Source organism: Sus scrofa, chromosome 18 (genome assembly GCF_000003025.6).
Source record: "Sus scrofa isolate TJ Tabasco breed Duroc chromosome 18, Sscrofa11.1, whole genome shotgun sequence".
In the NCBI taxonomy this organism is placed as follows: Eukaryota; Metazoa; Chordata; class Mammalia; order Artiodactyla; family Suidae; genus Sus; species Sus scrofa.
Genome location: NC_010460.4, coordinates 28,962,096 through 28,987,835, shown reverse-complemented (window position 1 = coordinate 28,987,835; position 25,740 = coordinate 28,962,096). Strand labels below are relative to the sequence as shown.

Below are 25,740 nucleotides of genomic sequence, written 5' to 3'. Positions count from 1 at the left end.
CCTCGTGACTCCCTCTGTGTTTATCACAATCCGCCCTGTGTTCCAATTATCTATATAAATGTCATGTTGCCCTGCCTGTCAAGAATGACCAGGGAAGCAGCCAGGTTCAAGGAGGGCGTGGGGTCAAGAAGAGTAGAGGGAGGGGGCAGGACTTGCTCTGCGTGATCAGGAGCACTGACGGCAGGAAGACAGGCAGGGAAGTTTCATAAGGACAGGAAGGATGGCAAAGGGCCGGGGTCAGGGTGGGGGGTGGGTCAGCCAGGGATGGCTCTGAGCCTACATCGTGCTGAAGAAGCAAAGGGTTATAGGAGAGAGCAGCTGGGCCTGAAATTGTGGCAATCATCAGGACAGTACTCAAAATTACTGATTGTGCAAAAAGGACTCACTGCCAAATGCTGCCTCTTAACAGCACACCCGTTTATTTAATTCAATAAACACTGGTGAACACAAACATGTGTAAGACACTGTGTGGCTACTTGGTTTTGGTGGTGGTGAGGAAATAAAATAGTTAGGGTTTGGTTCCTATTCTCAGGGAACTCATAACAAAGGGATAAATATATAAAAGAGGTATCTCCACTAGTTCAAGAAAACTGCTCCATTTGCTGAAGACCTACTATAAACAAGAGTAAAGTTTTGTGAAAGTACTATTGCAAAGCTCAAGACAGTACAGTGAGGTTATTTAGGGCTTGGAAAAATCAGGGTTTAAATTCTAGCTTTACTAAGTATCAACTGCATGACCTTGGGCAAGTTACTTAATCTCATTAAGCTTCAGTTTCCTCCTATGCAAAAATTGGGATAAAAACAGTTCCTTCCTCATAGACTGTGGTGAGGATGGAATGTGATAATGCCTGGAAGTGCCTGGCATAATAAGAGCTAAGTAATTGTTAACTATTTATTCACTTAACAAGTGTTTGACAAGAGTGGCTACTATGTGCTAGGCACAGCTCTGGGAGCTTGGGCTGTGTCAGTGCAAAAAACAAAGATCCTGCCTGCCTTGAAGAGTTTATGTTCTAAGGGGAATGAGACAAGCATATTATAATAATGATATTTATTAGCATTAATATGAGTAGTAGCAAATAGGACCAAAAAAAGAGCTGCTAATGGTTTTGTAGAGGAGGTGGCCTTAGAGATATGACATGAAAGATGAACAGATGATTTGAAGGGGGGAAATGGGGCAAAAGGCATTTTTTGCAAAAGAGGATCTCCCAGAAGAAATTAAGAGGTCAAGTTCACAGAAGACAGTGCAGATTCCATGTAGCCAAAGTAGATGGTGTGTGTTAGGCAAAGAGCATGGAAAGGGAGGTTGTAGCAACAGGTCAAAGAGTCTTCCTGCCTTGCTGCAATATGGATCTTATTCCACGGTGGGAGGTGAGCCTGTCCAAATTTTTATTCAGAGAAAATATGTTGAAATGATAAATCTGGAAGAGTAGGTTGGGGCAGGGAGGTGACCTGAGACTGTTGGATTAGTCCAGACAAGAGATAATGAGTAGAGACAGAAGGAGGACAAACATATGATGAGTTAAAGAGGAAGAATCACTAGGACTTGGTGACTCACTGAATTAAAGGGTGAGGTGGGGTGGGGAGAGTGTCAGTAGGAAAAGACTGAAAAGTGTTATTTGGTTTAACAATAAGAAGGTAATTGGTGCCCTTTGATGAGAGGGGCTTCAGTGGGACAATACAGTTGGATGGAGTGGATTGAAGAGTGAATAGCAGAAGAGACCAGGTGGTGACTGAATGTATGCAGTTTTCAGGGAGCTTGGTGATCAAGTGGATAAAAGAGCAGAGCTACAAGGAGTGATGAGGCTAAAGGTGGAACTTTAAGGTGTTTCAGGTCATTAGGTTGATTGATGGTTTGTTATGAAGTAGGAGATACCTGACACACAGGGTAGGTTTTTATTTATATAAAGAACAAAAGTGGGGAAAACTAGTCTGTGCTGTGAGAAATCAGGGTAGTGATTTTATGGGGTGGGGGCGCTAATGAAAAGGGACATAAAGGAGGCCTCTGGGATACTGTCCTTTTCAGGTTCTTGATCTGGGCACGTGTTACCTATGGGTGCTCATTTGAGACAATTCACATGTGATACATAAACTTTGCTGTATGCATTTTATAGTTAATAACAAGAAGAGGAGGAAGGGTGGAAGAGGGGGATGAGGAGGCAGCAGCTGAGGTCACATATGCAAAGACTTGGAAATACACGAGGAGCAGAAAAGTGTTCACCACAGTTGGAAACTAGCACTCAAAGGAGATGGTGGCAGGAGATGAGTGGGACCAGTGGGTGGGAGCTGCCTGTGAAAGGACTTGTGTACCAGGTTAAGGGCTTCACATTTTAACCCAAGAGCAATGAGGAGTTTCTACACAAAATGGTGACATGATTTGATTTGCATTTCAGAGGGATCACTATAGGTGGCTGGATCGAAGGGGGCCAGGGTGAAGGCAAGGAGACAAGTTAGAGACCAGCAAAGTACTCTGGGTAGCACGCAAATGGCCTGGACAGAGACAGTGTGAGTAGGGATGGGAGAGAAGCTGAGGAGGCGACACCGCTGGACGTGATGACTGATCAGACGGGTGGCTGAGATGAGGAGAGTCAAGAAATGCTCCCAGCCTTCTGATGTGAGTGCCTGGGTTTGTGGGTGACAGTTCCTGAGGTGGGGACACCTTAGGGGAGGCAGGCTTTAAGGAAATATAACGAGCTTATTAGCAACATGCTGAGTTGGCTGTAGCATGGGTCATCACTGAAAACCTTTTCTGGAATGCAGGACGGAGGTCAGGATGGAGATGCAGGATCAGGAAGTCTTTTGCTCAGAGGTGGCAGCTGAAGCCATGGGTATAAATGAGACCCCTAGGGGGTGTGAAAAGTGCTCTCACCTGCCATCTCAGAGGGACTCTGAATTTTTACCTTTTATGCATTTTTGTTTGTAAACCTTGCACACCAATAGACACTGATATGAATTTATCAGAATATAAATACATCTTCATGTGATTAGAATTCCTTATCCCTTTTGGGGCTGTGGAGCACAGGGGCCAGGATAGGGAGGCAAAGTGCCTCATTCCTGAATAGGACAGGCCTTTTACTGACACTGAACTGGGCAGTCTTTCCCTGGTGGCTTATAAGCCCGAGGAGGTCCAAGCTGGTGACCTAACTTGGCCTTGAATAATGGGCATAGTGGTTTTGTGTCCCAAGCGAACAAACTAAACTGAACTCCATCTGAACAGAAGGTTTCTCAGTGAAGTGACTGTAACCTTGTCCAGATTCTAAGGGGAGCAGACTAAGGGGTGGCCGCCGGCAAGAGCTTAACTCAGAAGTGGTTTCAGTAAAGGAGACAAAAGCTCCGGCCATGAGATGCCTCAGCAGTTCAATGTTCAGTTACAGAATGCCGGAACATAACGATGAATCTGAACATACCACTCCCCACGGGCTGCCCAAACAGGTCATAACGAGGGCCCAGAAGAAAAGAAGAGATGGGGTTTTAAAGGCTGAGGGCCACTGATGTGACAACAGCAGTGAGGTCACTGTCTGGATCAGTAATGGCCCCTCTGAGGCTACCAGTGGCACCAGGATGGGCCAACTCAAGGGAAGGATGAAACTGGGTAGCGGGATGGACTGCAAGTCAGTCCTGCTTTGAGGTTTGGATCTCATTAGATCTAATGACAGACTAAGGAAGAAGGGCAGTTTTGACGCTTGTCATTTGAACAGAACACAGAGCCATTTCATCAAAACCCTGAAAAGAGCATTTTCCGGAGCGCAGAAGCCACCAAAAAAAAAAAAAGAAAGAAAGAAAAAGAAAAAAGAAAAAAGTTAGTATTGCTTTCCTTTACCAAAATTATAATAAGTCATTATTATTGATAGCAATAGGACTCTTCTGTCTCAGGGACTTCCCATTAGCCTTTCCAAGACAGAAAACATCACCACTATTCTTCAAAAGAATCAAGACTATTAGTGTGTGTGTGCACGCATGTGTGCTCACATGTGCTTTATGAAAAGGACCCACTGAGTTTTATGGTCTGCCACCTTGTTTAGTTATGATTATTTGGAACATGTACTTTTAGATCTTTTACCTAAATAATATACCAAATTATTAATTAATGAATCACTCATTAGATGATCTAATGACACTGTCTAGGCCGCAATAAGAGCCCCTGGGGCAATAAAGCCAGCTATGCCTACCAGGCTTAAGCCCAGAAGAGCCAGTTTTCACATTTTCAAAGCCAGATAGAGCTGAAGTTTATCCATCCTTTTGCTTCTCTTTTTCCCCCCTCTTCTTCTTTCTTTTTCCTCTTCTCCTTTCTTTTTCATCCTCTTACTCTCCTTTTTGTCCATGGGGGGGGGGGGCAATGTTTATGGATCACTTACACAGGCCAGGCCTGTGATAGGCCTTTGCCTCCATTATCTCATTTAATTTTCACAAGCTGTAATAAAGTAGGTACTGTTTTGAAAATGTGGAAATGGAAGGTCAGGGAGGTTAAGTTACTTGCCCAAGATCACACAGCAAGCAGGCGGCAGGGCCAAGATTTGGAGAAGGCTTGTCTGACTCCAGAGACGGAGCTCCTGACCGCTGCGACATTCAGCCTCTTGTCCGCCGAAAGCAGGCTCACGTGTAACAGGACGTGATCAGGGCTTTCACACATTTCCCGCGCTCTCCCTTCATTATTTTATCAATGAAGAATTTGCAAAGGTCCTGACATGTAACTCTTTTGGAGGAGATCTTTCCTCCAGCACATGACATGCTGTGGACAATTAAGACACCTAAAGTTATGTGAGAAAGTGAACAAGGCTGATTAAGTGTGTGTAGGCTGATGCCACGTTTTTCCTGTACTAATGTTCCTGGTGAATTCTCGTCACCCTTTTGAGCAATGAGATAGACTCATTACTTTGTAATACCAGGAAACACATCTCCAGGACATGTGTGCCCTCAAGGGGGTTCTAATGTATGTCACTGATGTGGCCATGACAAATGACTCTGGGAAGAGTCCTCTCTGAGCAGAACTTTCTGGTTCCAGAAAGCCCATAGCATTCATTTGTATCTCACCAAAAATGAAACGACATAGCTCGATCGCTCACCCAGCTCTCCTCCAGACTTTGTTCTAAGATTCTCTGAGCCATTTCTAAAAACCAAGTTGATCTTTATGGGTCAAATATTTGCATCATACCCTGTCTACAAAAGCCTATGTGGCTGGATCTAAAAATACTCCAAAGGAGAAATTTAAAAAATATTTTTGATCATTGGCCCTAATATTAGTCTCCCAAATTGATATGTTGAAAAGATAAACATGCCTCAGATCTAACATGTGTATTTTAAAGATCCCTGATAGTGCTTTACAGCATTGTTGCTTACTACACTTGGATTTACTCAGTTTACTCAAGAGAAGTGACAAGTTGGAAGCTCTTTTCCCTGATTTCCCTTTGCTCTAGGTTTGTGAAGTGTGCCCAGATGTGCGGCCTGACTGGGTACAGACCCCAGTCCCCAGGCAGAGTGTGGCAGACTCAGGCTCAGGGGGCCCAACCTTCTATGGTCTTCACACCACACTGCCTTCAGATCAGCTTAGAGTCAGTGTCCGTAAGACCTGGGCAGTCCGTAGCCGTGGGAAGGTGTGTGGGCTCCAGCAGGATCTACCTCTCTCCTCCCACAGGTGTTTCCTCACCCCAGCTCACTCAAGAGTTCACATATCCACGGGGAAAAAGAATGAAGAATTGGGGTTTCTAAATTGTGTACGTGTGGGACCACATCACGCACCTTTGGTGGGGCCACGCTCAGGGAACTTTACACAATCCAGCATCCCATCCCCAGAGCCATCAAATTAATAATGGAGTCAGGGTTCCCCGTGCAAAAACATTTCTGTCTCCACCGACATGCATCTTCCTGACAGCAGAGGAGGATGGAGGGCTTTTGCTAATAGTTCCCAGACCCACACCTCAGGGACCTGGAGGAAGGGAGCTTGCTCTCTCTCGCTCTCTCTCTCTGTCTATGGATGGCCCTGCATCTTTGGAAATTCCTGCCACTCCAGGCTGACAGAAGCCCATATGTTGACCATTAGGACATAAAGCAAGATTCACTTAAGCCCGTCATCCAATAGGCTGTTTCTCCTGTGGTTGACTTACACGTTGTCATTCACGACACAGATTTATCGAAGGAAGAAAAGAATGTTCAAGAGCAAATGTTAGAGACCGCACATTCGTCTGTTTGGAAGGCTCACCCCTTCCTCGAGTCAAAGATTGCAAAGCTGAAGCGAGGAAAGACTGTCTCTCCACTTACCGCAGAGGATTTTCTCCAATGTTTTCATAATGAATAACTCGCAAAGGTTTGACTGGCATAGGAAAGCGTGTCCCATTAAATGAGCAAATCCTATCCCGGAAGCAAAGTTGTTGGGGTCAGACTCTTCTAGGCTTTCCATATCTGGCACTAACTAGCCTGAGTTTATCTCCCACTGCCCTCCACCTGTACCTTCTAATCAGGCCACCTCCCTACCGTCCCACCAAAGTGACTTTCTGATGTCACAGCTGTGCAGACTGTTTGTTCCTAAGAGTTACCCTCACCTGCTGCACTACAGTCCTCTCACTCCTTTAGACTGAAAGTCTCCCCATTCTTCAAGATTTGGACTTCAGCACCTTTCACAGCGTGCTCCCTGACTGCTCCAAGCCCACCTGGACCACCTTCCCAAGTCCTACCATGTCAGCAAGTCAGGCAGTAGGGCTTACACACTGTTGTGAAATGTTGGATGATTTCTCATGCATCTTGCTCCTCAAGGGCAGGATTAAGTCTTATAATCCTTCTATATACTGCATAGTACTCAGGCAGTCAACATATAGTTCCTGACTTATTAAATATTAAAAGGACTTCCTTAAAAATTAAGATCAGCCTTCACTTGTCAAATGAGGGCAGACTTCTTCAGGGAGGGGTCACCCAGTTCCTAGATACCCTGGTGAGAACAGACCAACTAAAAACCTGGTTTCTATTCAAATTATCTCCCTTGATATATAGAGAACATGTACAAGGAATGTGGCACAGTTTTAAATGATAGAAATTCAAAATGACAACTGAAGAGAATTTGTGGCATAAAGTTCAGGTTCTAATACTGCAAGCAGAGTAAAATTAATTAGCAGTTCATTCATCCATATATTGAACCACAGGAACCTTAGGACTTTCTTGGTGAAACACACATCTTAAGAGACCTAGAGAAGTTAATTTTCACAAGACTACCCAATTAGTAATCAGCAGAAATAATAATAGCTAGCAATAGATAACACTGAAGCTACCTAATCTATAACGAAGGCCTCTTTCCCTAGGAATATGAAGTTTGCACGTTTTAAAAAGGAGATTTACCACGCCAAGCACAAAATAGGTTTTATAGGGAAAGCTTAAATGAAGTAAGCAAATACATTTTTTTGAAGTATTTTAACATTCTTTGTTTTCAACACATTGACATAGTAATTAGAAATTCTTTTTTTTGCTTTTTTAGGGCTGCATCCGTGGCATATGGAGGTTCGTTCCCAGGCTAGGGGTCTAATCGGAGCTACAGCTGCCAGCCTACGCCACAGCCACACAATGCAGGATCCAGGCCACGTCTGCGACCTACACCGCAGCTCATGGCAACACCAGATCCTTAACCCACTGAGCGATGCCAGGGATCGAACCCACAACCTCATGATTACTAGTCAGATTCGTTTCTGCTGTGCCACAACTGGAATTCCAGAAATAAATTTTTTATATTTCCAAAGGAAAAACAAAAATAAAAACGCTATTTGGTGAATTCTTTGTTGTCAGTAGTTACAATCATGTCAAAGACTTCAAAATAAGAAAATACAATTTTTTTTCTGAATTTTTTTGAAGAAAATTTCTTTTTTAAAAAAATTCTCACAAATTCAATCTGATTGTCACTATAAATTCAAATTAGCGTTCTTTTTAGTGTATCCTAAAAGTATAGTAATTCTAGCAAGTTTATATTCTAAAAGGTAGTGCAGATTTACAGATCATGCCTGTAACATAAAATAGCACTGGGGGTAAAAAGTATTTTGCTTATGTTACCAATGGAATCAGATGAACTGCCCAGTAATCCCACTGATAACAGTAAATGAAAAAGACCCCCCAAAGAGCAAAAGAACTGGGCATTTTGTGGCAGCTAAAAGCAACAGATAGTGTCTGCTGCTGCATTTATTTGAGACCTTTTATCTCATCCAAGGAAATGGGCAGCCAGCAACATCTTAAGCTCTGTAAATGCCCCACTAATGCACTTGAATATGAGGAAAAACTCCATTTAACACTTCAGCTTAAATGGGAATTTTCATAGGCTGTGTATTACAGTCAGTGATGAGTGAAGACGTGCTTAGTAATTACCTGCCAAAGAAACTAAGTTATTTTTAAGCTATGACACTGCACCAACATAAGAATCCAGCTAATATGATGAACATTATGTTGTTTATAACTTTCCATTAATTCAATTCAACACATGTTTAAATACCAGGTGCTAGGGCATCAATGGTGACCAGATATAGTTCCCACCATTGTGGAATCAGAATCCGCTGGGACAGACCAGTAGCAAATTAACTACCACTTGTGGCACGTGCAGCGAATGAAAGAACAAGGCTTTCTGAGATCCTTGATATATTTTATTTATTTGTTTGTTTATTTATTTTGCTTTTTAGGGCTGCACCCATGGCAAATGGAAGTTCCAAAGCTAGGGGTTGAATCAGAGCTACAGCTGCCAGTCTACGACACAGCCACAGCAACAGAGATCCGAGCTGCGTCTGTGACCTACACCACAGCTCATGGCAAAGCTGGGGAGTTCCTGTCGTGGCACAGTGGTTGACGAATCCGACTAGGAACCATGAGGTTGCGGGTTCGGTCCCTGCCCTTGCTCAGTGGGTTGACGATCCGGCGTTGCTGAGAGCTATGGTGTAGGCTGCAGACACGGCTCAGATCCCGCATTGCTGTGGCTCTGGCGTAGGCCGGTGGCTACAGCTCCGATTGGACCCCTAGCCTGGGAACCTCCATGTGCCGTGGGAGCGGCCCAAGAAATATCAAAAAGACAAAAAAAAAAAAAAAAAGCTGGATCCCAGATGCACTAAGTGAGGCCAGGGATCGAACCCACATCCTCATGGATCCTAGTCAGTTTCATTTCCACTGCACCACAATAGGAACTCCCTCTGATGCATTTTAAAAGGACGTGGTGGTGATGGTCCAGATGGGGAAGTGAGAAAGCGGTGTAACAAAGGACGTGTGGCTTTATGGCTTGACCAAGAGAGGAGACGGCTGTGCCATTTTCTGAGAAGGGAAAGCCTGAGGAAAGCAGGTTTTGGGAATGGGATTAATCCAGAGCTCAGTTTTGAACAGCAGCAGGTTTCTAAAAATGTGAGCCATCCAAGTGGAGCTGTTAGGCAGGGAGTTAGATCCAGATGAGGAGAGAGGACAGAGATGAGGCTGCCAGTTAAAGGCCCAGCAATGGAGGAGGCTACCCAAGGAAAAAAGCACAGAAGGACGAGAGGAGGGCCTGGATCGGGCACAGGAGATCTTCAGAAGTTAGAAGTAGACAAGGAGACACGAGCAACTGAAATTGAGAAAGATCAGCTCTTGGGACAGGAGGAAAGTCAGGAGGATGTGGTGGTTCAGAGGTCAAGGAAACAGTGTTTTAGCAAGGAGGACAGGCTCACTTGCATGATATGCCCCTAAGAGCTTGAAAAGAGCTGGATAATCCATGTTAATTATACAATATAATCAATAATTACCTATGAAAATGGTGACTTAAAATTCCTCACCAATGCATTCTTCCTATCATGCTCTCCTGTTGTAGCACTTTTTAAGATATCAGTTCTTGAAATTTCTATTATATATCTCAACAAAGAAAGAGATGCATAACTTATTCTTTAATTTCACAGTGACAAATGTAAGGTGAGACCTCATAATGGAGCAATGGAGTGAAGTCTGAAAGCTAAGAAAATCACATTCCTGTCCAGGCAGGGTTCCCCAGCTGCGTGCCACTGCCTGCTCCCCACCCAGCACATCTACAAGGACCAGGAGGCCTCTGAGGCCACCAGGGCAAGGACCAAGTCTGTCTACTTCATTTTTGCATTCCTGGGGTTTATCGTAGTTTCTGGCATATAGAAGGGGCTTAATAAATATTTGTTCCATGAAGAAATGAAGGACCTAAGATGTCTGGTGGGAAATGCACATTTCATATCAAAATAAGGTCTACCCACGGCTACTGGCTGACATGATATTCCCCTGTTTTCAGCCAAGTCACAAGCACAGCATTCAGAGGTTCTGCAAACCAGACCACACCACCAGACAGGTCTAGAACACAAATCTCTGCAAACCACGATTGGGGTCATGTTCCCATGGGTTCTGAGCTGTTTGTTAAATGTGATTTATGTGGTAAAAAGCACAATACCTGAACACTTACGTCCTCCACAGCCTGCAGCTGTCAGCCAGGGACAGGTATCCCCTGATTGAGAAAGTTCACTTGATGCATTTTGCTTTTTCGAAAGACCTGCTTTAGTACCTGTTTTTGCTAACTAGAAGAAATCCGAAGAGAATTTTTGCTTTCCCAAAAAAAGGTGAAGAGTGAAAATAGCGTTCAGTGTTTGTTTTTGCAGGAGTCGTTGTGGAGGCAGCGCATACCCTACCTAAGCAGCAAGAGGGGCCCCGCCGAGTTCCTTCGCCAGGAACTACACTCAGCGTCTCAGCACCAAGGCGCCATCGCTTTGAACAGGGTCTGCAAGCATCTGTGCTTTATCTTGATTTATTTTGTGCATCCGTTAGCAAGATGTGTCCTAAAGTAATTACTTCTTTGCTTCGTGCCATTTCAGCTTACGAAACGGTTCATAGGAAACCTCTGCTTCCAGACAGTGAGGGAAACCTGTACCAGGCTTTCAGCAACTAAGCTAAACAACCGTTGAACTCCATTTGCTTTTTGAACTTGACTGGAGAAGAGGTGGAGGGTTGCTTGTTTTCTACAGTTGGAGGGGAGACCGCAGGGTGACCTCTGGCCCAGGTCAGGGGTTTTACAAAATAACCAGTGAGAGTGGCCCGTGATTAGGTGCAGACGCTTCTCTGCAGAGGACAGCAGCATTCTTTCCTTAGAGATGCATCTATCTCTAACTTAAGGGCTCCTTTGATTTACAGATGCCTGGGGCAATAACCAGAGTAGATAACCACAGAACCACCCATCCCAGAAAGCCTCCTTCCTAGATCTGGCCTCCAGTTTGGCCTGCAAAGTGTCACATGCACCGCATCACACGGGGGCTGTACCTATTCGAATCTCTGGGGAGTATTTATAGCCGAACCTCAGAGCACTCACCTTCTGCAACTGAAGACTAGGGGAAAATGTCTTTTGTTGTTGTTGTCGCCAAAAGAAAATCTTCCTTAATCAGTTTTTGAGCTTATCATTTCTTAGGAACAATTCAAGACAGGAACACTCTCGAAGACTGGAAGGGCTTGTAATTCAAAGGGGCTTCCAGGCAACCTGAGCTGAGTGTCCTCACCTTCCACCTCTCTGCTTAGTGGGCACCTCATCCCATTCATTATGCATCATTGTGCTGCCTCATTATTACACAGCCCCCCAGTCATGACCCTTCCCCTATTTCAAGAAGTGAGGAAAAAGTGTAGTTTGTTTTTGTTTTGATTTTTAGGGCCATACCTGTGGCATAAGCAAGTTCCCAGGCTAGGGGTCGAACCAGAGCTGTAGCTGCTAGCCTACGCCACAGCCACAGCCACAGCACTCTATGGGATCTGAGCCACCAATGTAACCTACACCCCAGTTCAGGGCAATGTCAGATCCTTAACTCACTGAGCGAGCCACGGATCGAACCCATGTCCTCATGGATACTAGTTGGGTTTCCTACCGCTGAGCTATGGCAGGAACTCCAAAAGAGTAGATTTTTGTTTTGATTATTATTTGTTTGATTTCCCTTTTACAGGCCACACAAATCTTGGGCAAGTTAGCTTTTCAGAGCCTCAGTTTCCTCCTCTCTAAATGGAAGCTACTGCTTGTGGAGAAGAGAAAATGCACAAGAGGCTTATAGCCCAGGGTCTGAGTCTGCTGGGTCTGTCCTCACCTAGGAATACCCCAGGGTTTTGACTCACCCTCTGCAACTCTTCTCACCAAAATTCACTAGTCCTGGTATCATTATTTCAGGACTTCTGTGAAGGGCTGACTTGAGGATGTCCATCAAGCTAATTCCAGTGGAAGCTCTGATGGCTGAAATCATGTGCCTGTGCTACTCAAGGTAAAAGAGGTTTCAGAGGGTTTGGGGGCCTTAATGTGAAAGAATACCCGCGTGTGCTCCTCAAATTAAAAAACTAAACAAAATATTTTTTTTTCTATGTTAGAGATCAGGTATTTAAAAAAAAAACTTTCTAGGTTTCTTCTTACCTAATGCTCATGGAAGAATCCGGAATCATAGACTAGTAAATCATAGATTTTTCAAACTATGATGTGCTTGAGTTTAAACAGCATCCAGAATCTCAGGAAAAACCCCTCTGATTCTCATTCAATAGTTCTGAAGAGATCTTCACTTTGGAAAATAGAGGACTAGACCCGTAAACTTTTATCCACTCCACAAACTGAATCGACAAAACAGGCCAGCTCACTTTGGTCAGATTATGAGCAAATCTGAATAGGAAGCAGGTGCTGACCAGCAAGAGTAGAGTCTGTTAATTCCAAATATCTTCTGCTTGACTCCACTGCTCACCAGCACTGCTTTTCCAAGTGCTGGCAAGGAGAAGGTACCCAATCAGCTGAATAGTAAATGTACATGATATGTGTTTAAAAAAACCAAAAAACAAAAACTAAAATAACCACAGCACAGGAGAGTGAGTGGTTTCAGATGCAATCTAGGGAAAAGCTAATATCGAGTTTAACAGAGAAAGTGGAAAAAAATGTTATTTGATTTAAATTTTATTGCAAACTTCAGACTTATTTTAGAGCCTGAATACCTCTGATGGGAACCCATTCTGAGCACGTTCCACTGACCAGACCGCAGGCCCTTCCTGATCCTAGTGAAGGAAGAGCCTCCCTTAGTGGTGTCCTGGCTGTGTCATTGTGCCTGCTGGGTGCTCTTTCACACAGACCAGGGGATGTTAGCACTGACCCAGGTGAGGACACAGAGCCCAGAAAAAAAGCCACTGAGGGAGATGCAGGAATCTCGCCTTCCCACAGGCCTCAGATTCTGTCATACGTCCCAGCCTCCACAGCCAGAAGTTAGGAGCTACTCTAGGAAGATTCAGAACCACACAATTTGACTGACTCGCTAGAGTGCCTACTGCAGAAGTTTCCAGTAGAAAGTGGCCAGGAGAAAGCCCCGTCTTTGTGGAGATAAATGCAAGGCCCCTGGCAGCTGGGTGGGATGAAGGAGGCTGTCTCAGGGAAAATCTGCATCTCATACATACCCATTTCGTCCAAACATGAACAATGAAAAAAATACTGTCAACAATCCAAATTTTTGCCTACATGATATCAAATGCCCTGAATCTATTTTCACTAAAATAATCATCTGATGGCAAGCAGAATTCAAAAGAAATAGTGCAGGTTTTTATGGGTGACTTTGGCATTTTTCTAGGCTCAGCTAAATACAGCATTAAGTATAGTTCACACAGTTTATGAATAATCTAGGAATTTCAGTGGAAATCTGATCTAAAACAATGGAACTGGCAACTTAAAAAACTGAAAAAACAAGGCGGCTCCTGTTTAATTAACACCAACCCAGAACCAAATTCACATCTAAGTCAGAAAAGCTAAAATGAGCATAAAATAGAACCGAAATAAATTAAGAAAGTTAAAAAATTATATAGCTTCTCAGAAAGTCCACGCCTACAGCAGTATGCTCTGTGGCTGGTGCATTTGGAGGCAGGGTAAAATGGTTACAAGGCTGGAGAGACTCGGATTCAAGTGCCTGCTCTGCCTTTTACCAACTGAAAGTCCTTAGGCAAAATCCATAACCTGTCTGGCAGAGCCCAGTTACCTCTCCCATTGAAGTGGGATAACAGCATACCCCCCCTTATTCAATGCGAGAATGAAGATCAAGCCCAAACATGTGGTAGGTGCTGCAGAGGCATTTGCTCTATTAGGATCTAGGAAAAGAATTGCATTCTGAGACAGGGATAGAAAAAGCAAAAGATGCAAGAGTAACTTAGTATCCTGAAGAGGCAGCAGCGATTCAAACCAGAATCTCCCCTTTGGGGAAAAGAAAGCAAAGTCTTTATTTTTGTGACTATCTACGAGGCAGTTAAATGATCATTGAGCCTAACTGTTTGCTTCACTGTGCAAACTGCTTCAATCCAAAAAAACTAGAAAAGATGGGGAAGCAGGTTCTCTTACATTTGAAAGCTTTCAGCTTTACCCAGGCCTTTTACTTGCCTGCCCTGGGGGAAAGGACAGATTTTAGTGTCAGAATGAGAAGCGCAGACTGTGGGGTCAGACCGCTGGACACCATGTCCCCTCCGCCACCAGTGAGATCTTGAGCTGGTCATTCACACATCTCATCTGTACAACAGGGATGACGATATCCCGGGCCGCTTATCTAACCTCAAAAAATAAGATGCAAATTTGGTTCTTGCTTGGTGTTGATCAACAAGGAGCCACCCTCCTCTTAATTTTTTTTTTTTTTTCGGTAATCAGTTCCAATGCACTGATGTCACAGGGCGGCTCTAAGGATTAAATAAGACCATGTGTGCAATGGTCTTAGCCCAGTACCTGACACACAGGAGTCAATACGTAGTTCCCAAACTGATCCTGATGTCATCATCCCCACGCCTTTCTGAGGAACCGATAGGTAATGGCAGAGGGGGACCCAGATCTCTGGAACAATCCTGTATCAAAGCACAGGTTTCTTGGGGAGTCGGTGGAAACTTGGACCTGACAGGTAGGATGACTCGTTAGAAGTCACAAAGCACGTGAGGAATGCAGCAGGGCACAGCATCTGGCCCTTTCACTCAGCAGTTATGAATCCAGAGGCAGCATGTACAAACTTGCTCCGGGGCTGCAAAGCACTAGCTCATCACACCAGGAAGGATGTTCAACCACTTGGGGACAAACAAGAGGCTTTGAACTTCTTGTGACATCCCCTGGTCATCATGCCTCTCGGTCAATCCTGTTAAGAGCTGCTGATGTCTGTACTGTTTTACTGCTTCCTTTGCAATTACTTTGGAATGAAAAACAAACTCAGAATTTGAATTTGAGGATGTTTTTCCTGGTAATGAATTCCCTTGCTTTCTACTAAGTCTGAGAAGTTGGCTTGAGCCAAGGTGGCTGTGGGCTTCCCATCACCTCCTCTCCACTGAGACTTGTACTCATTCTCATTGTGTACCAGTCTTTGCACATGCCTTGCTAAGCCTGGAGTTCCGTGCTGACCAGGAGGGGCGAGAGGTAGAGAAAAGCACATGTACCAAACCCACAGGTGGCAACAGCTCTGCTGGGGCTGATGAAGCTGCCCCTTGAGTGAGTTCAGGACAGAGGAGGCGCCATGGGCAAGAGAAGGGTGTGGTTGCAATAAACAAAGTGCCTCTTACGCAGCCCTCATCCACTGCTTGCCGACAGCTGAGCCAGTGGGGATGAATTCTTGCTTTCAAGTATTTGGCAACTTCTGAGCATATTGGAAAGAGCCAGGGAATGTGAAGTATGGTGAATTTCAGAAGAGGGTTACTGTAAAGCCTGGAACCCTCTTCTGTAGGCACAGAGGTGGGGCCTAAAGGGGGAAGAGACACTGCAAAGCTGTCCTCTCAGCATCAGGAGCACAGGAAAGATGCAGGGTTGATACACATTGTGGGCATTAACCCAAGAACTAGAGTTCTGTCCAGGCTGAAGAATTTTGCTACATATGTTGACTTGTTATTATGTACATTCTTGCTGGGTTCCCGTGTCTCCAGAATCTGACATTATCAACCTGTTTTTCCAGGTGCTTAGGAGAACTCTGTGCATTTTCGATGTGAATTATAAGGAACCTGAGCTTTAAATCTGAAGGCAGCACGCTGCACTTTCAGGACTGGTGGGCTGAAAATACAGAACTGCATTTAAACTGCAGACTGCTGATTGTTAGAAGAATTGGGTGCTGTGAATAAAGTGTTTTCACTTACCTGCATCTCGGTCCCTGATACAGTAGTCTGGAGAATTCTCAAAATATACGAGGTCATTTTTCGTGGGCTTTTTAAACCTCTTGTTAGCCACAGTGAAACCCGTGCCATCCTGATTCATGACAACCTGGATGGCCCCGTTGTACTTCCTCCAGAGGTAATCGCCTGTTTTCCTGAAGTCGGCCATGGCCAGCCAGCAGGTCCTCAGGGTACAGGAGCCGCTCACGCCATGGCACTTGCACTCCTGTTTCAGGAACCGCTTTACAGCCTGTGGGAGGACATGGACAAATTCAGGACAGGCAGACTCCAGAATGTGACAAACGCTGCCACTTTCCTTCCCTCCGTGCAATCAGAAGTGACTGAAGACCCAAGATCCTGGGGCTCAGGACTGGGAGATGTCAGGGTCACTTGCTGGTCACTTCGGCCACACCACACTGACAGCAGCAGGTGCGGCAGTGAGGAGAAGGGGGAGGGGCGGCGCCTGACTGTGAATCCCGCTTCCCTAAGGCTGGAAGGAAATCCTCACTAATTTGAATTTATTGGGGTGGGGCCAGTTTGAAGATTGAGGGAATGAAGTAGAGTATTTTCAAAATAAATATAGCTTTACTATATTGAAAACGTATCCTATCACTCAAATTAAGAAAGTAATTGCTAAGCCCATTTCCTTTCAGAAATGCAACTGTTCCTATTTCTGAGGAGCTTTCCGTGTTCCGGGCATTGAACTGATGCTTTCTACACTCTCTCTGGATGACCTCGAACTTCAGAACGGTCCTGTGCTACAGTATTTATTTTGCAGGTGATTGAAGAGCAAGACTCACAGAGGTTAAAGCTGGTGTGGGACAGAGTCAGGGTACACTGGAAAGTCAGTTGGTGACCCCGAGGGTGACATTATATTTGGGCGATTATCACTCAACTCTGGCCGGGTTATTCTGTTTAGATAACAGGGCTGAGCTGGCTCTATTCTTTCATGGAGAGGAAGCAAAGGCAGGCAGGACAAGCCCAACTCAGCCGGCTCCCAACCCAGAGGTCCCTCTTGCATGGACTGTGAACCAGTGAACAGGGAAGGGCTCCAGGGAATGCTAAAACTGTCCAGGGAAACTTCTGCTTTGGTTTGGGGATTAGCCAGTACACCTGTGCCATCTCCAAAGTGATTTTGTGAGTTCTTCTGCCTGGGCCCAGTTCTCCTTGGGTCCCCAAGGGAAGAGCATTCTCAGCACTCATCCCAAGCTGCTGCTCTCCCATTTCACAGAGGAGGAGACTAAGGATCGGTGAAGTAAAATGATTTGTCCAGGCTCCTGGGCCAGGGCGTGGAATGGCCAGATGTCAATCCAGACTTTGAAGCCTTTCTCACGCACAGGACCTGCACATCAATGGATTTCTTCGAAATATTTTCCAGGAACATGTTTCTTGACTAAAAACTTACCTGTTTTCCCTTTTTCATACGATTCAATACTTGCACAATTGTCATTTTTTTTCCCTTCCGCCAAAAGTCTGAACTATTCTCATGTTAGGTCAACCCATTTTCCAAACTGTTATAATTTTTAAAGAGCTTTTGATTGTTCATGGGAAGTCATGACTGATGATTAGCCAACACCCCCCCTGCACCCCAATCAGATACCCAAAGATCTGTGACGCTTGGAAAGGCTTGGGAGAGACCAGCCTTGGAAATGTCACCAAGGCTACTCCTTTTGTCCTCAGCTCCGTCATGGAGCGGAGGAGGAGAAACCTGCCTTCTGAGGGGCCCATCCTATTTGCCTGTCCCAGACAGAGGGTATCTGGAGTGGGGGGCATAGGCAGAGGGGGAGCGAAACCCCTTGATGACATTTTCCAAGGTGGTACAGGGAACAAAATTCTTAGGGTAACACATTGAGAGACCTATTTCAAGAGCTTGGAGGTGCTAGTTTGAACCCTGCTCTGCCTACTCCCTGAGATTCCAGGTGTGGGATACAGCCCAGGTGGAGCTCCCGGCAGTACCCTAGCTCCCCCTCCCTCTACCCCATCACCCCCCTGTCCCCAGAAACCACTATTCCAGGCTGCCTCTCCGCCCCACCCCCCCCGGGCCTCACCCCAGGTAACTCCCCGCTGGTTTTGCCTCTTCCACAGACTCAGTTTCCAACCAAGGCTATAATAGAATCAAGTGTGCAGAAATGTTCAGCATTCCAGAAAGTCAGTTCCACAAAAGCCTTCTAGCACTAAAGGAGCCAAGACCACACAGTGGCTCCAAAGCCATGGATTCTCTTATACCCTTCCCCACTCAGGCCTTGAACCATGAAATGTCATCAGTCTGGTCCTCCAGGTTACGGGGATCTGGGCATCTTTCAAGGATGTCTTGTAATGAACACTTTTTTCTGGAACTATATTCCCCGGGTGCCCCCACCCTGCGCGGTCTTTATACTCCAAGTGTTTGGTATGAGGCTCCCTGCGTGGCCCGCACAGCTGGCCTCTGCCACATGCACACCCCTAGGAGAGTCACCTTGTCTGCCCCATTCTGCCCCATCTGGGTCACCTGTCCAGGAACTTTCTATCCTCAGATCTTGAGGGAGCCACACAGAACTCACCCTATGCCAAGCACTTAGGCATCAATTACAAATGCTCATTCCTCAGAGCTTGTTCCTTTAACAGCTGGACTATTCTAAGTAATACTCCTAACTTTGAAAGTGGCGGGAAATATTACTTCCCTCTCTGTGTAATATTACGTTTCCAGGTTGCAAAGTTCAAACCTGATATTTTTATATGATTAACCGAAGGGTTTGCATATTAATTGGAAAAGTGGAACTTAAATACACCTTCTGTATTTCCCTTATAAAGATACACATGGCCATGGAACCCAATGTTGGTCACCACCACCATTCACTATTGACTGGCGGTGGCCACTCCCTTCATCCTGCCTAAATTTTGCTAAGGTGTTGGGCAGCCACGTGCCTCCGAAGTGGCCCAGCCTCTCTCTGACCCAGAGCAGCCCAAATCAATAACAGTAAGTTCACTGTCCTGCCACTGATTTATTTTTCGCAGAGGGCACGTGGTGATTCAATTTGGGCCAATGTGATGTAAGAAGTTATCTGTGCGGGGACTTGTAAGAAAGGTTTCTTCACACTTCAAAAGGGGAGAACCCCCTTTTCTCTGTCTCTGGATGCTGTCTTCTGCAGAAGCCCCCTTGGGACATGAGGCAGCCAGCACAGGACCAGCCACCAGCTGCAGACGGCAGTCCTGGAAGCTGGGAAGGACTGGGTTCTGGAGGCTGTGGCCCAACTGCTCGAATGACCCACTGTGGCCCTGCCCTGCCTCCAGACTTCTCGTGATCCAAGATACTAAGTTTTCTTCGTTTTTTACTGTCCCAGGCTCTGTTGCTTATAACTGAAAGTATTTCCACTGGAACCATGGTGAGTTCTTGATTGTGGGTTAATCATAAGCTCTATCTGCTGATTAACCATTGGCGGGGGAGGGAGGGGGATGCCTTCTGTGCTACTGGGTTTGTTTGCATCTTCAGGCCTTATTCTCGACACACAGTCGGGGCAGTGCTGGATCCCAGTGGGACTACCTCCACCGCTTCTAATAACAGGTTTTCAGCCTTCAAGTTCAAGCTCTTAACCTGGAAGAGGCCACACCCTGCTCCCTCAGAGAGGCAGAGGGAAGGGGAGCGAAGCCTAGGTGGCCTGATAGAGTAGTCGATACGAGAGTGAGAAATGGGATGGAGAAACTCACTCTAAGGATTCCTAGTTTAGAAGAACTCCGAGAGTCAAACGTTATAATAACATTCTAATAATGAGCACCACGGATTGCGTCCTGCACTATGTGCCAGGCTCTGCACGTTATCTTACCTAATAACCGTGGTGCATCAAGTCAATGATTACTCCCATTCTACAGTTAGGAAAACCAGGGCTCAGTGAGGAAAGTAAATCCCTAGTCACCCAGCTAGACAGAGGCCAACCAGGATGTGAATCAGATATGTCTCACTCCCAGACCCGTGCTCTTTCTGAAAACACATTTAAAATCTTTATATAAAATTGCATTGTGCTTTGCTCAAATTTTACATTGTGCCTATTCTGCTTCCCTCTATTCTTCTGAATAAATCAAGAATCAAATGAATTATATTATAGACCTATATAATGAGGCAAAAAAGAGGTAGGGAGAGAAATAGGAATTACATTGCATTTTCCAAACTGTCATCAAAATTCTATTAAACAGGCCATTCATGGGAGAAATACAAAGTACTAACAAAGAGACAAAAAATGTTCAGCTTCACTAGTAATCAGAGAAATGCAAACTGAAACAATGCAACACCATGGTTTTTTTTTTTTGTTGTTGTTGTTGTTTTTCTGCTTAACAGATTAGCAAATAGTAAAAAGAATGATAACATTTGGTGTTGGTGGAGTTCCAGTTGTGGCGCAGTGGAAACAAATCCGACTAGGAACCATGAGGTTGTGGGTTCGATCCCTGGCCTCGCTCAGAGGGTTAAGGATCCTATTTGCCATGAGCTGTGGTGTATATAGGCTGCAGACGCAGCTCGGATCTAGCATTGTTGTGGCTGTGGTGTAGGCCGGCAGCTGTAGCTCCGATTGGATCCTTAGTCTGGGAACCTCCATATGCTGCGGGTGCGGCCCTCAAAAGACAAAAGACAAAAAAAAAAAAAAAAAAATTTGGTGTTGGTAAGAGAACTCAAAGGAGATGCTTTAACAAACTGTTGGTGAGAAAGTGAACTGATAACCATTTAAATGGAGAGCATTTTTGCAATACCTGTCAACATTTTAAATGTCCAATCCTTTGACTTTGGTGATTCCATTCTGGAAATATTTGCACAAGTTCTGAAAGATACATACCCACTTGAGTGTTCATTACAGCTTAATTAGCAATAGCCAAATATTTAGGAAAAAACCCAAATGACATCAACAAAACAATAGTTTAGCAAATTACAGTATGTGCTTAATAAAGGAATATGATGTGGTATTTGACTAATAAGTTAGGTCATTCTTAGAGACATGAAAGGAAAACAAGGGAAAAGCAAAATGCAGAGCAGTATTTTTGGTACAGTCCACTTTTTAAAGGCCTGCGTATGTGTGCATACACAGAGAAGGAAGGGAAAGAACGTTCCTTTACAATCTGGCTGCCTTCAGAGGGGCTGCATGATCCAGAAAGAGACGGAAAAACAGTCAAACTACTCCTCACAGTAAAAGAAAAAAACAGGAATTTGGGGATTGTTCCCTGGCACCTAGAGAGCACAGAGCAAGTGTTTCTTCTTTTGGTTACACATTAAAATCACCTGGACACAATTTCCATCACAGATTAGCTGGCCTCGGCCCTCCCAGCCTGAATATACCAGAACCTGGGCTGGGGTGGGGCCCAGGTGACCCTAATACTCAGCCAAGTTGAGAGTTACTTCCACATCCTGGAAAGCAGCAGCGAAGGAAGAGCCCCGCGCACCCCGCACCGCGCACCATGCACCGTGGCCGGAGCCGGGCCCACGGAGGGCCGAGAAGGTGAGCGATGCTGGTGGAGGGACGGCCTTACGTTCTAGGAACAGGGGTGTTTGAAGACTGAATTGGAAGTTGTGGCCTGCCCTATGTCTCCAAAACTCTAACCTCCAGGGAAATTTGGCCACAAACGGCCCTTTGCGCTAGTGCTGCCTTGGCGGCACGAAAGATGGGGGGCGACCACTGGAGTAAAGGCACGTGCTTTTAGAGGACAGGCTGCAGTGGAGGGAGCTGCCGGGAGGGACGCTTCCCGAGGGCCTCCGGAGGCGCTGGGTGAGGGGCTGGCAGGCCTCCCACGCAGGCCGCTGGTGGAGCGGCTTCAGACCTGTATTTACACCATAAAAGGTGGAGTGAAAGATGCTGAGGACTTAGGGCCACCTTAGGGGCTGCCAGATGGTCTAGGGCTTTTCGTGTTTGTAATTATTACTTTACATTTTTTTAATTAAAGAAACATGTGCATATAACTTTAAAAAAATCACATAGTGCAGAAAAGAAGGTGACAAGCAATATCCTCTCCTCTCTCCCCTCCCAGTCTGCACAGCACAACCCCAGAGTGGTTAATATATTCTGCCCTTCCTGGTGGTTCCCAAATGCCTACACAACCAATGCTGTGCCAGCTGACTGCCAGCTTTATGAGAAATAGAGAAGGGCACCCCAGCCTCAAGACACTCCATGGACATCTGCCAGCAAGTTCCCTTAATAACTAAACAAATCTGCAATGCTGTGAACAGAGCCCTCCAGAGAGGGATGTGGTGCACTGTTGGCAGAGTGGCAGCTCTGCCTGTCACCCTATTTATCTACCGATAAACATTAGACAGTTCCTAATAGACTTCACATTATGGAGGGTGAGATCTTAATTTACACCCCCGACTCCCAACATGGTTCTATCACCTTGGTTCTGGGGATCTCTACAACTCTAGGGAGCAACTTTACACCTTCCAGTTCCTAAAGTCATTGGTGTGGCTCTGGTGAGATGAGGCTATTTGTAGCTCCTCCTTTTTCCTCCCCCTCTACCTCCCAGTCTTTGTCAGCAGGGCCTGTCCTTTTATAGGGACAAAGATGAGAGCATTAAAGTTCTGTTCTGGAACTATAGTTAAGTCTCACACAGTGTGTCTAGAAGTCAGTCCTAAAAACCAAAAACTGTAAACATTGTTGTCATCCATTTAATTGCACAACCAAGGGCATCGCCAGGACTGCATTGTATAATCTCTATTCCAATAGCACAACCTCTATGCCAAAGAATAATGTTTCCGGAGTGAAGTTTGGGGTTTTCTCATTTAACTTGCTACAAGTGCATTTACTGTAACCCAGTGTTTTCCACTCTCATACTCATTCCACCTGTTTGGGTCGCTTCCCCTCATTTCCTGGGGGTTGCATGGTCCTGCATCTTCTTAGCCCTCCTAAGACTGCACATGCTGCTCTGCCAGGTGCAATGGTTCTCTTTCTTTGGTTTATTCCTTCTGTTGCTGCAGCCCCTTCTTGAGTTACTCCTTTAAGGTGCATGACCAATGCATTTTCTGAATCTTGTGTGTTAAGATGTCCTTGTTCAGTTTTTACACTTGAATAATAGTTTGGCTGGTTATAAAATTCTGAGTTGAAAATAACTTCCCCTCAAAACTGAAGGCAGTGCCCACAGCCTTTGGCCTCTAGTGTAGATGGGAAATCTGATGTCTGGCTGATGTCTGGCAACTGATGTGTTTTTTTCATTTCACGCACCCCACCCCATCCCTCCTCCACCGACCCCCCATCAGTGAAAGATTCTAGAAACTTTCCTTTATCCTTGTTCTGAAATATCACAATGACATATTTAGGATTTTTAAAAAAAATCAGTTCTACTCAGCTGTCAGTGGGCCCTTTCAACTTGGAAACTTCGGCACTAAGATGTTCTTTTCATATTTTCCTCCACTCCACACTTTGTTAGTCTCTTTATGGCGTTCTAATTATGCCGAACCTCTGAATCAATCCTCCATGTCTCTTATATTTTCTCTTTTATAGTTTTAATACTTTCTTCCTGGCTTCTTGAGGAAAAAATTCCATTAGATAACACTCCTGGCTCTCTCCATCCCCTTACTCATTTCTCCCCAGGGGAGGGGAAGTGACTTATCCAACTAGTGAGTTTAGAGGAAGGAGCAGGGCTTGTGGGCCTGGGTTCTTTCTCTTTGGGCATCTGCCAGCCTGTGGAGAAGATGAGTTATAATCAGCTCCTACCCTCCCGCAAGGGGCTGCCTGCAGGGCCCCAGCATGCAGCCTGGGACTGGGTGAGTAAGTCTGCCCAGTGCGGGGTGGAGTTACAGCCTTGAAGCTGCATCCTCCAAGGCAGTCTTTTTTCAGTAGTGCAGCTGCTGCTCTACTGTCCACCTCCCCTGTCCATTTTCCAGTTGGTTTCAAACTCAAGTGCGAAAGAGAAGTGAGGTTTATGGTTCTCCATTTGTCTCTTGGGCTTTTTGTTTGGCTCTCTGGGAGATTTCTTTGGCTTTCTCTTCCAAATTCTTTATTCTCTAGTTGTCACTTTTGCAAAGCATCCATTCTTGTTTATGGATATTAATATCTTCTTGGATCTCTGTGAGGAGACTAATTAGGATTTTAAAAATTTCTCTTTTCATCCCCAACTTATGGCTTTTTTTCCTCTTTTTTTGCTTTTTCTTTTGTGCTTCTGAATTTAATCAAATATATGGTCATTCTTGGACAATCTCTTCATATTTAAGAATGAAGTCATAAAATATATTTAGGAACCCTGGTTATATAGTGGGGCCTGTGGACCAGAGGTTTGCTTTCTGGTGAGTAGCGAGGACACTGGCTATTCTGGAGACTCTAACTCCAGAAAGCCTGGGATGTTGGACACTAGATTTCCAGGAGTTCTGCTTAGAGACGAAGGGGTGGAGATGGGGTTCCTCATGCCACCAGCAGGTTATTCAGTTAACCCTAATTTTCAGGCCTATGCTTCTCTCCAGAGCTCACTGGTATCTGAAATTTTAGTAGGACATCTTGGTTTCCACGTTTGCTGTTGCCTCATCTGCTTTGTTATTGTTTCCCCCATCTGCTCTTTTTCTTCTAGACCTCGCCATCCTGCTTTTTCAGTTACACTTTCTTCTTGGCTTTCTGCTTTCCAGCAACTTGTTGAGTTCTCTCATTCCTTTGACCATTCTCTTTATTGTTGATGTAAGCCATTTTTATTCCATTGTATAACTTTAATGAGGTTTAGGGAGGCAGGGGTGAAATAGTATATGTTCAGTCCACAGCTTTGAGTCCGTTTGCACTTTGATATGTTCTGGAAGGAGACAAGGACTGTGAGGGGAGGAAATGTTCTCATTTTATGATATACTCTCCTGTTCAACTCAGTTTGCTACTTTTGCGTATTATTTTTATAACAGAAAGAAAGAACAAAGAAAGAATCAATTACAGTGACTTGCTGTCTCTCTCCAGTGTGCGATGCCGAAAGCTTCTTCCAGAAACTTAGACCACAACCCATGACACATTTAGGTCCCGTTTCCTATTTTGTCTTGAATCTTTTCTAAAGAGTACTCCTTCCTTCTTTGATTCTTGATGTGGGCTGCTGTCAATGTTCCATTTCCAACCTCCTTAGGCTCCTCTTTGCATAATCTCACAGCTCTCATGGTTTTTTATATCACCAAGGTGGCCAGCACAATTCTTCATCAACCCCCTTCCCTCAGCATTTGCTTAATATCATAGGTGTTTACTCTGTAGCATTTCATCTCTAAACCCTTGCTCATTTGACGTGACTGCTTAAAAAAAAGATGACTAAATTTACTACTAAGAACAATACTACTCTTTCGGCATTTAGCCTAATTTTTTTTTTTTTTTGCTTTGGCTGAGCCCCAGGCATATGGAAGTTCTCAGGCCAGGAATCAAACCTGCACCACAGTAGTGACAACACCAAATCCTTAACCACTAGGAACACAGGGGACTCCCTAGAAACCATTTTTAGCTTAACACCTTTTCTCAATTAAAAAAATCTTCAATAAGCTTATCATTGCTTCAGTGCTAAAATCTTAGAAGATATTTGATGGCCCTTAAATCTTTGATTTTGAGCATTTTAAGCTCTCAGGTTTGCAGAGGTACTTTCTAATCTTAGAATTTAAGAAACTTATAAATTTAGTATTCTATATCACAGAGACAGAAGTCTGAATTTTTTTAAAAGGTATGGAAGAGGGAAATACATGCATTGTGTAGACTAGAATAATTCTATTTTCTA

General features: G+C 44.8%; 1 protein-coding gene and 1 long non-coding RNA gene across 3 annotated transcripts in view; one reads left to right on the top strand and one right to left on the bottom strand.

Moving 5' to 3' along the window:
• The window catches only part of LOC106506804, a 38,877-nt gene extending 22,823 nt beyond the window's left edge, over nt 1-16,054 (top strand). For both annotated transcript variants that reach the window (XR_002340271.1, XR_001302366.2), the window contains 2 exons: nt 9,870-10,703; nt 12,128-16,054. This is a non-coding gene — a long non-coding RNA (uncharacterized LOC106506804). The remainder of the gene's footprint in view (nt 1-9,869; nt 10,704-12,127) is intronic.
• The window catches only part of WNT2 (Wnt family member 2), a 48,145-nt gene that overhangs the window by 6,134 nt on the left and 16,271 nt on the right, over nt 1-25,740 (bottom strand). The window contains exon 4 of the mRNA XM_003134756.5: nt 16,063-16,327. Within this exon, the coding sequence (XP_003134804.1) occupies nt 16,063-16,327 (265 nt within the window). The remainder of the gene's footprint in view (nt 1-16,062; nt 16,328-25,740) is intronic.